At 35.2% G+C, this 12063-nt stretch overlaps 2 protein-coding genes across 2 annotated transcripts; both read right to left on the bottom strand.

Annotated features, from left to right (window-relative positions):
* Positions 1-200: 200 nt before the first annotated feature.
* LOC125219688 (secoisolariciresinol dehydrogenase-like) lies at positions 201-1404 on the bottom strand. Its single transcript, XM_048121732.1, has 2 exons — positions 1262-1404; positions 201-1164 (listed from the first exon to the last, which is right to left on the bottom strand). The coding sequence occupies exons 1-2, from the start codon at positions 1315-1317 to the stop codon at positions 351-353; spliced, it is 870 nt and encodes a 289-aa protein (XP_047977689.1). The 5' UTR covers positions 1318-1404; the 3' UTR covers positions 201-350.
* Positions 1405-8820: 7416 nt separating this feature from the next.
* Positions 8821-9384, bottom strand: LOC125221019. The gene has a single exon (XM_048123144.1). It carries the CDS (start codon positions 9382-9384, stop codon positions 8821-8823), a length of 564 nt encoding a protein of 187 aa, XP_047979101.1.
* Between the last annotated feature and the right edge of the window lie 2679 nt (positions 9385-12063).

Below are 12063 nucleotides of genomic sequence, written 5' to 3'. Positions count from 1 at the left end.
TCCATTAAAAAAAAGTGCAAAGATTTAAAAATAGAAAGATTATTCTCCCTACATTGGGCGCCCGCTCCGGGATGCAGACCCCTTTATCGTCCCTCATCTGCAATATACTCCAAAAATGGAGAAACTCGTAGTAATAAATGTCAAGACTTCCATAAGCTGGAATTTCTCAACAAATAGGCATTAATTATTTCCATAACCAGTTGAGGAACAAAATCAGAAATCTCAATTAGGAAAAAGAGATAGTACATACAAGTTACAACCGAACCGATTATTCTAGCTCTGGAATTGTGTAAACATTACAATGAGCATACACACAAATGCAAATATGGAAAAGAGAAAGAGTTTATTAGCTAGGGAAGAGACTTGGGAGAAAAGACAGTGTTAATAACCCGAGTATAACTCTGGTTGGTGGTGCTATAACCACCATCCACCACCAAATTGAGTCCGCTCACAAATTTGGAGTCATCGCTTCCCAAATACAAGGCCGCCTCCGCCACGTCATCCGCCGTGGGGACCACCCCCTTGAGATTCGCCGACGCGCATATGATATCCTCCACCACCTCCCTCCCCACCCCCATCGTCCCCGTCAGCAACGGCGTGGCCACCGCGCACGGCGATATCGCGTTCACGCGTATCCCGTGCTTCCCCAGCTCCACGCACAGGTTCTTCATCAGCCCCACCACCGCGTGCTTCGACGCCGCGTACGAGTGCGGCGACTCCCCCGCCACCACCGACGCCACGCTCGCCGTGAACAGGATCACGCCGCCCCGCCGCGCCGGGATCATCGCCCGCGCCGCGTGCTTCGCGCCCAGGAACGCGCCGTACACGTTCACGTCGAACACGCGCTTGAAGTTGTCGCCGTCGGCGTCCGCGATGGCGAAGTCGAGGCTGCCCGGGATGCCCGCGTTGTTGAACATGATGTCCAGGCCGCCGTACTTGGACACGGCCAGGTCCACGGCGCTGCGGACGTCGTCGTCGCGAGTCACGTCGCAGTGCACGTACGTGACCTGCTCGGGGAGCCCGATGCGGCCGCAGAGGTCGTGGCCGCGGTCGTCCTGCACGTCCGCGATCACCACCTTTGCGCCATGCCGGGCGAAGAGCGCCGCGGTTGTCTCGCCGAAGCCGCTCGCGCCGCCTGTGATTATGGCGACTTTGCCTTCTAGCCTGTGGGTGTACAATATAATTGAACACGTGTGGTTTATAATTTGAAACATATGTTACTCCATATATTAAAATAATATGAAACCTTATTATATAATACCTTTTGGAAGTGTGAAATCCATTGGATTCAACCTTCATTGTCATTGGGATAGGCATATTGTTTTTTTTATGTATTTTTTGCTCTTTTTTGGAGGGGTAGTTTTGTGGGAGTTGATGAACTGAGAATGGTTGAGAGTATAATTTTCCGAAGTAGTGCAAGGGAATTTATAGGGTAGAATATAACTCATGAGTGATAATATGGGACCCTACAACTCATGAGTTAGATGTCATGGATTTATTATTGTTATTTCTTGAATTTAAAATTGATTAAATCAAATCTCTCTCAAATTAAAGATACGGTTGAATTCTTTAGTAATACTCCCGTTGTCCCATAATAGATGTCACTCTTTCACTTTTAGTTTGTCTCACAAAAAATGTCACATTTCGATCTTTGGAAAAAGTTTTTTCTCACGTGAATATAAAAATTATATTTTATTTCTTCATTTAACACACAAAACAAAACTTCCTAAAATCTCATGTCGTCCCACAAGTGTGACATCTTTTGAGGACGGAGGTAGTAATAATAATAAATTAGAACTATTGATACAAACCCAAGGTCAACTCGCAATCGTTGTTACGAGATGACTTACTTCATCATCCGACCATCATATGCACTAGCAGATCTAGGAATTTATGGCAAAAATATGCTCTCTCTGTCTATGATTAAAAAATTGTTTGACTTTATAAAGTAAATTTAATAGAAAAAATTATTGGAATTGTGAGTCCTATTTTTATTTATTGATTTTATAATAAAATGTGAGTGAAATGAGTTAGTGGAATGTATGGTCCACTTACTAAATATAATAAAAGTGAAATGAGACATTTATTGTCGGACGGATTTAAAAGGAAAAATAAGATATTTTAATGGCGGGCGGACGGAGTACTTCATGTAAAGAAATTTTAGAAGTTTAAGGTGTGGCAAATATGAAGGAAATTGAATATTTTAAAAAATTGAAGAACAATATAGTACTCTGCCCTTATTCATCTCACGTCATGGCTCCGCGCGCCCTTGATCATATATGTTAGGCTGTTAGGGTATAGAAAGAAGGAAGAACTCATTAATGAGCTAGTACTCCACCCGTCCATTATTTATAGTCTCATTTTCACTTGGTACGAGCTTTAAAAAATAATTTGACTTTGTAAAGAAAAATGCGAAACGAGTTAGTGGAATGTGGATCCTACTTTTATATACGTATTGATTCTATAATAGAATGTGTGTGTAATGATTTAGTTGAATGGTGAAGTTCATTTACCTAAAATGGAAGAATAAAAGTGAAGCTTTAAATCACTGAGATCTTGGAATAGCAAAATGGGACATTTTTTTTACGAGAATACTCCCTCGGTCTCACAAAGTCTATCTCATTTTACCATTTTCGTCTGTCCCACTAAGTTTGTCCTCCCACTTGGAATCTATAAAAAATAAACATTAAATACATCCATCAACTTCTCAATGTTGGACCCTTATTCCACGGCATATTTTCATTTAATACAAAGTCAATTTTTTTTTAAAATATGCGCTAAGTTAAACTGGGATAAACTTTATGAAATTGATAGAGTAATTCTCAGTAACAATGCCCAACAGTTACATGAGTACATTTTTATTTAATTATTTCCTCTTCCTTCGTACATTTGGAGCAAACAGATAATTAAGAATCCAATTATTTAGCAGTGATTTGATTAATAGCAATAACGTCCTCGGATAATTCACATCTTGTCGTGGATTTGTTACGTTTTAATTTGTCATAGATTTGTTACGTACACAATAGTTAGAAATTATTTATAGGAATGTGACTTGGTAAATGAAATAAACTTATTAACTGCTACGCTCCAATTCACGCGACAAAGAGCCGGCCAATTAATGATTTGCGATAAAAAGAACTTCAGTTATATCTAAATTACGCAATGTCATTTCAATATAATTCTAAAAAGCGTTAAAAATAAAGTAATAAAATATTCATTTTAAATCAATTTAAAATTATAAAAAAATATTGTTACTTATAATTTTGGCAAAATTTTCCCTTTTAAAATAAGAGTTGGCCGCAACGCAACATAATTGTAGATAATAATGGTGCATTATCACATATCAATACAGTTGAAAGTTACACCAATGTCTTAATTAGGCAGATCATACCCAAAATTAGCAAATTAGTCTTAAGTTGAAGAAAATGTAATTGAAAAACAATGAAAAAGCCATTAATCAGACTGTTCCAACTACCAAAATGTGGGTCGCAAAAAAATAATGATAAAATTCCAGGATGTAGCAAGTAGCCCATGTGCAATTTGGGTCGATTTCAATTCGCCTCTGCAATAAATATCAGATAAGATGACCACCAAGCTAATCTGGAATCCTAGATAAGGTTAATTATTTCCATTTCATCTATTTCAAAACAATTAATTCCATTGCACCTGCCATTTAATTTTATTTTATTGTTAATTTTCATATATACTATTTCTAACTCCCTATCAGAATCATTAATGCCGGTTGTGGCTTCATGCCTTTGGTCCCATTGCATCAACTTCATGTCCTATTTTTTTTTTCACAAACTTTCAAATCTTCATGTTTGTGAATGTTGTAAAATAACTCATGAATTTATATTGACTTTACTTGTAAAATGTTACAACTAATGATCAAATCCCTATAATTTTTTATACACATCTATATCGTTTTCTAACTATCGAAAATGAAATGAGAAAACCTGAATTAAAAATATTATAAAAAGAATTGATACTTATTTAGTTTGAAAATCCTGAAGTAAAAATGACATGTGTCAAAGCCCAAACTAAATGCAATATTATTAACCGTTGAGACGATGACAGCTGTCGCATTTCATAACTATATTAAAATAGTATATTAGCCATTTATTAGCAACAATACGACTTAAGACCCAATATTATTTAACTAGACTTACAAAGCTAGTTGATTGTGACGCTTTTATTATATACTCCATAATTAATAATTCTATGTATAAAATTATATGCAACGGTATATGTATATTTGCTTTATTGTTTTGTTAAAAAGTATTAAAATTTTCTATAAATTGCAATGTTTAAATATTGACTAATATTCTCATTAAGGAGAGTGATCTGGTGCTTAAGCATTGTTATATTATGCAAGGAAGTTCTTATTGGTTAGTATTCTAGAAGTGTTAGTATAACATGTCATCTGAGTGAATATGTGCTTTAATTGGCATATTTTGCCAACCAATATTAACAAATTATACATATTAATGGCTATAATGTTATAAGAGGAAAATGACCAAAAAATTTAAAAAAAAAAAATTCGGAGAAAGTTCATTCGAATATAGAGGAAAAAGCTTTAATTTAGTAATTTTTTCCACGAGAAATTTAATTACAAACTGTGTTAGTACATCATATAAGATCTATGAAAGAATAAAATATTTATAATCTTTTCGGACAGAATAAAAAGTCTTGGAGATTTATCGAATTTAACTGTGCCATGCATATTTATTTCATTCTTTTTTCTTTTTTGGCATGTGAACTGTCTTAAAACAATCCATAATAAACAGTCACTAAATTTAAAATTTCTCCATGACAGGCTATCACGTTTAACCTTGAAATTCTCATAAAATGGATGTTTATTGTGAGTCAAATTTGCATTATTTTTCTGCTAGATTTATGCACTTTTTTGGAGTGCTTTATACTCATTCTAGCCCATGAAACACACTGCCGACTCATAATAGCCGCACCCTACCTAGACCATTTTACAACCCATGGACCATGAGGTTGGTCTACCGAATCACAAAGACCTTTAGGGAGTAGTATATTTAGATCTAAGTTAGAAATAAGTATGGTTTATGAAAGTGAAAATATTTTAGACATGTTAGGAATTGTTCTTATCATCTCATGCCTTTCCTGAGTTTGATGTGTTTTTGTCTTTTAAATTTTTTAATTAAGATCAAAATACTTTCATTTTTAGTTAGTATTTTCCAGCTTTTCAATTTGTGTTGGTTTTTCCAGGTTTTTGGTATATCATTTTTGTTGTGGTTTTGGCACCTATTATGCTACGTACTACAGAAATTGTCGACGTATTAGAAATAGTAGTACAGAGTAAGGTAAGTTATCACTTGTTTGTGGATATCTATACACTGTTATATACGTTAAACACTACAAAAATCTCGCGGAATTTAGTAGCGGATAAATATCCGATACTATTACTAGCGGATCAGTAACAGAATGTCCGTTGCAAATTCTAGTAGGGAAATTAGTAGCAGAATTTCAATAATTTTTGGCAGCATAATAGCGCGCCATAAACAGTGGCGGAATCGTAACGGATCTATGCCCACTTGTAATTAGCAGGAGAAACATTCGTTACTAATAATTAGTTCTTGATTAAAATAATTTTAATTACAAAATTATAAGTATAGCTACGGATTTTTTATCCGCTAGTAAATAGTAGCATACATATCTGCCACTAATAATTTTTTCTTTAATATAAAAATTGAAATATAAATATAAACAAATTTAGTAGCAGATTCGCATCCGTCAGTAGTAGCAGCGAATGTCCGCTACTATTCAACGGCTAGGTTTTGAAAAAAAAAACAATATTAATTCTACTAAATGCCTTCGTAAAGTATTTTTTCATTAGATGGCAAAATATTTTAAAACTATTATATTTTATATAGTTTTATTTCATTTGGTTATTTGATTTTTTTGTTCATTTAAATATTTGATGTTTTTGTTAGAGCTGCACACAAATGATTTTTTATGTCATTTATTAATAGAGCTGCATTTGGATTTATTTGCATGTAAATATAAGAACTTTTAGAATTTTCTTTTTTTTTTTAAATATAAAAACATGAACTTTGAATTTTTCTAATTCTTTACCCCAAAAAGAATTCAGTCAAAAAATTTCAGTCAAATTTACCATCTGCGTGGCCGAAGGTGGCAAATTAATAATATAACATATTATTACCTTGTACATGCACGAACATTCAAAATTTTCTAATTTTTCCCAAAACTTTCCTTTTATAATTTAAATACATGACCAACATGATTTTCTAATTTTTTTTCCAAAGAACAATTTCAATCAAATAATTGTATAATTTACTATTTTTTCTATATCATTTTCTAACTATCGAAAAAGAAATGAGAAAACCTCAATTAAAAAAAAACTATAAAAAGAATTGATATTTAGTTTGAAAATCCAGAAGTTAAAATGAAATTACAAAATGAATAAAATTGATAATCTTTTACATTTACTTCTAGAAATACATGCACTTTATATTTGGATGGGTGACATGGGTCAGAGCCCAAACTAAATGCGATATTATTAACCGTTGAGACGACGACAGCTGTCGCATAACTATACTAAAATAGTATATTAGCCATTTATTAGCAACAATACGACTTAAGACCCAATATTATTTAACTAGACTTACGAAGCTAGTTGATTGTGACGCTTTTATTATATACTCCATAATTAATAATACCATGTATAAAACTATATGCAACGGCATATGTATATTTGCTTTATTATTTTGTTAAGTGTTAAAGTTTTCTATAAATTGCAATGTTTAAATATTGACTAATCTTCTCATTAAGGAGAGTGACTGGTGCTTAAGCATTGTTATGTAAGGAAGATATTATTGGTCAGTATTCTATAGAAGTGTTAGTATAAAGTGTCATCTGAGTGAATATGTGCTTTAATTGGCATATTTTGCCAACCAATACTAAATAACAAATTATACATATTGGCTATAATGTAATGTTATGAGAGGAAAATGACCAAGAAATTAAGTTTATAAAATTTCGGAGAAAGTTCATTCGAATATAGAGGAAAAAGCTTTATTAATCTTTCCATGAGAAAATTTAGTTACAAACTTTGTTAGTACATTATATGAGATCTCAGAAAAAATAAAAAATTTATAATCTTTTTGAACAGAATAAAATGTCTTGGGGATTTATCTAATTTAACGGTGCCATGCATATTTATTTCATTCTTTTTCTTCTTTGGCATGTGAATTGTCTGAAAACAATCCATAAGAGCATCTCTAAGGGGAGAGGTGAATGGAGAGAGGTAAACTAATATAACTATCATATTTACCTTTACTCGTGAAAAATCATTTTTCAAGGGGATAGGTATTTGAGAAGGTATTATATCTTTTTCCATTTTGAAGATGTATCTTTATCTTCCCATTAATGGAGAGTTAAATTTTATAACTATCATATTTACTTTCTTTTCATGAAAAACCCTTCTCCAAAGGAAAAGGTATTTGAGAAGGTGTTACACTTTATATTTTTAATACATTTTGTACTATTATTTTATTTTTTAAAAATAATATACCTTTCTATATACCTTTTTTCTTTGAAATGTGTTACTTTTTAGAATGATATATTTCATATTTTAAAAAGATAAATACATAATATGTATACCTTCTCCCCTTCCCCTTGAAAACTTACAATCACTAAATTTAAAATTTCTCCGTGACAGGCTAGCACGTTCAACCTTGAAATTCTCATAAGATGGGTGTTTGATGTGGGTCAAATTTGCATATTTTTTTTCTAGATTTATGCACTGTTTTGGAGTGTTTTAGAGCATCCCCATTCATACTCTTTGGCAAGAGTATGGATGTGGGCCCACTTTTATTCAATTTTTACTTCATGCTCTTTGGCAAGAGCACAACACTCATATTCATGCTCTTCTGCAAAGACATGTTTAAGAGTCCCACCATTCTATTATTTAATTTAAATAAAAACATTTCCATAATATTAAAATGCATTAAAAATACACAAAATACTATTACTAATTACTAAAAAATTAAAAGGTACATAATTATAATCCTAAAAATTAAAAATTTCATAATTAAAGTCCTAAAAATTAAAAATTACATAATTTAAATTCTAAAAATTAAAAATTACATAATTAAATTCATAAAATTAAAAAAACCCACTACTCGTGGCCGAATTTCGCCCAAATGTGTTTGATTAGATCTTCTTGTAGCTCAATGTGGGTTTTGGTATTGCGCATTGTGTGTCTTGTTTCGATCCTCTCGCGCACCGTCGTATGCACACCTCGGCGTGGGGGAGACCTTGCGGTTATGCTTCCGGCTTCATCCTCGTCGTAAAAGTTAGTCGCCCCTGGTCCTTCGTCAACTATAATCATGTTGTGCAAGATAATACCCATGTACATGATGTCGGCAATATTCTTAACGTACCACAACCGAGACGGGTCCTTCACAATGTTGAATCGGCCTTGAAGGACTCCAAAAGCTCTTTCGACGTTTTTCAGAGCAGACTCTTGACGCTGTGAATAAAGAACCCGTCTTGGGTCTTGCGGATTGCTGAGCATCTTCACGAAAGTCGACCACCTTGGGTAGATACCATCAGCAAGATAGTAACCCGTGTGGTATGGATTTCCGTTGACAGTGAAGTCGATCACCGGTGCTACACCATTCAAAACATCATTGAAGAGTGGTGAAGAATGAAGCACGTTCAAGTCGTTGTTGGATCCGGCAACACCGAAATATGCATGTCAAATCCATAGACGGTAGTCGGCGACCGCTTCAAGGATAAGCGTTGGGCCGCCACCTTTGTGGCCGCTTAAGTGTTGCCCCCACCAAGCTTCGGGCAATTCTTCCACTTCCTATGCATGCAGTCAATGCTGCCAAGCATACCAGGAAAACCGTGGACTGTTTCGTGAAGATGAAGTAACCGTTGACAATCTTTGGTGGTGGGTGCCCGAAGAAATTCCTCACCGAAAGCAGAACGAACGTCGTCGCAAAAGTTTTTGAGGCATAGGATTCTAGTTGACTCACCCACATGCAAATACTCGTCGAAGAGGTCAGCCATTAGCCCAGTAGCAAGTTGTCGGAGGGCACAAGTACACTCCTGCAACGCCAAGAGACTTTGCCGACCGATTGCGTCTCTACGTGATTGAAAGTATTCAACACGGACGGATAATGTGTCCGAAAACCGCGGTGTGTCGGAAAAATAGTCGACAACGAGCCTTTCGTGGGCTCCCTCCCCGTCACGAGGGATGTAGCGGCGATTTGATCTAGTTGGTCGAGGAGGAGGGGCGGCGGGGTTAGCGGCGGCGACATAGGCTTCATAGGTGGCACGATATTGTTCATAGTATTCTTGTTCTTCGCGCTTCGCTTCCGCCATGATATCGTTGATATTCATTTTTGAATTTATAGAGAGTTTGATTGAGAGAAGAGATGTAGATGAGTTGTATGAAAAATATGAATTAGAGATAATTTGATGTGAGAAATAGATGATGAATGTGTGTATTTATAGATGATTTTGGGATTAAATTTTTTTTAAAAAAAATTCAAAAATACAGTAATAAAATGATTATATTTTTGGGAATCCGAATCTTTTTTTAAAAAAAATTTTGTATTATTTTCATATTTCTAAAAAAAAAGAAAGAAAATTCCAACGACATTGTCGTTGGCCAATAGAAACGCGCCATGTCGCGTATTTGCACTGCTCAGCGGCACGGACATGCTCAATGCATCGAGCAGAGCCGTGCGTCGGCAAGAGCACAGCGGCGGACAGGGGCATGCTGTGCTAATACGCTCAGATTTTGCACTGTTTTAAAGCCCTTATGCGGTCTGTTTTTAATGTCTAAATCACAATTCATGTCCGTATTTTGCATGTTTTATCTATTTGGTATTTTGACATGTTTTGTGAGAATTGTGCATATTTGAGCTTAAATGATAGGAAAAAGTCGAGATGGAGTTATGGAGCATTCAATACGCCCAGCGGCCCGCTGCGTGTGTCGCAGCGAGCGCTAGCCCACAGCGACCGCTACGCCTGAAGTGGTCCGCTCCGGAAGAAGTTGTGCTAAAAATCTGAAGACGCCCAGCGACCGCTCGAGAAGGTCCCGAAGCCACTGGACTAATTTGCAGCGACCGCTACAACTCATGCAGCGACCGCTGCACAAATGGGCTGAAGCTACGGAGAACCCACAGCGACCGCTGGTCAAGGCGCAGCGGTCCGCTGCGAAAACGCAGCGCACGATTTGACCTAGATTCTCTCCAAATTTTACCAAAATTAGCAACCTTTTCCTTATATCCATAGGATTCGAAATTCTCCCTATATATACCCCCTCAAACCTCTTCATTCAGAGACCGTTTTTACCTTGCTTTTTTGCTTCATAATTCTAGAGTATAATGTCTGAGAGATCTTCTTTGTGCAAGAGGTTGAAGACGGATTCACGTGAAGATCAAGGCTACAAGATTCTACTTTTGGGTTTTATAACTTTAGTTCTTATTTTTATATTGTTTTCCCTTCAAACTATGTTTTTAGATTATTCTATCATGTGTAACTAAATTCATAGGATTCTAGGGATGTGTTAGTAACTTTTATTGGTTTATACAATTCTTTTTTCTATTTAATATTCGTTTTGTTTATACTTCGTTTCTTCCTTAAGTTGTTCCGTAATACTCCATGCTTGAGTGACACATTCGATGCTGATTTGATATAACTTGCTATATAATCGTGAGAGGAGGTTGGCGAGTTGGATCCATTTAATAGACATCACAATTAGTTTCCCTTAAAACGGCACTGTTAATTGAGAGTGGGGACTTTTCAAGGGTCTTAGGAGCTTTTAGGAGTTACGTATCTAGGATTGACAACCCTAGTGTTAGTAATCTACGCTTGTACCGCATGGGCATAACTAGTGTGACTCGTTCTATCGAAGTATAAACTGTTCTAGGGTAATGTAGTTGGAATTTGTATGACCATAATTGTGAATGTACAGCCCCAGAATTCTCTTATCTCATATATTTGATATCTAGTTTTCGTTGCAATCTGCTATTTATTGCCTTCAATTTATTAGCTTTCAAAATGCTTTCAAAATCCATTGTTTCTCCAAATAGTAGAAGAAGCTTAGTAGAAGATAGTCAGTCGATGATCTTATTCCCCATGTTCGACAACCCGATACAGACCTTTAGCTATAATAGATCTACCATATATACTTGCAGGTATTTTTAATGCTAATAAATAGTGCATCACGTGCCGACGGCACGGACGCCATCCTTCCCCACAAGCACCGATGCAAATGCTCTTATTGTAACGCCCCGGAATTTAAAACCCTAATCTTAGAGACCTAGAATTAATTGTTGTTGACGTGGAATCGAGGATGCTTTAATTTCGTGAGATGAGTCTATGTTGAAAAGTTTGAAAAGTCAAACTTGTTGATTTGATGATGTGGCATGTGTTTTATTTATTGTTTATGTGGCAATTTAATTGTCTAAGGGTGAGTGAGAATGTTAGAGAAAATTTCCATAAATACTTGTCACCCTAATTCTTGTGAATTTCGAACCCTAGCCCCTTTTGTGGAGGATTTCTATTTTTCCGGATTTAATTTAATCCTTGGGGTATTTATTTAAATTAAGTTCTAAGAGCCAATTATTTCCTTGTTTAGAAACACAAAAATCGAGCCCCCTTATTTCATAGTGATTTTCGAAAATCACTATAGTTGGGAAGGAATAAATTTAATTGATTTTATTTGATCCCTTACTTGATTTCCTTCCATACCTAGAATATATTTACCCTACCAAATCTTTCCATACTTCAAGAGATCTTACCTTACTTTATTCTAATTAATATTCAAAAATCCATGCCTTATTTAAAAGGGCATAGAAATCGCCCCATACCTTATTCCATGGAGGATTTTCCTTATTTTTATTTTGCTCCATAATATCTTATTCTATATGGGAAAATACCAAAACAAAATCTTGGCTTTATGGAAAGCATTATTTTCGAAAATATTGGGGATTTGCCATCTTCTATTTTTGTTAATTCTTCTTCCCTACTTCACAAATATTATATCATTTT

The sequence above is a fragment of the Salvia hispanica genome, chromosome 4 (genome assembly GCF_023119035.1).
Source record: "Salvia hispanica cultivar TCC Black 2014 chromosome 4, UniMelb_Shisp_WGS_1.0, whole genome shotgun sequence".
In the NCBI taxonomy this organism is placed as follows: domain Eukaryota; kingdom Viridiplantae; phylum Streptophyta; class Magnoliopsida; order Lamiales; family Lamiaceae; genus Salvia; species Salvia hispanica.
The sequence above is the reverse complement of the archived record's forward strand: the minus strand, read 5'-3'. Positions and strand labels throughout refer to the sequence as shown.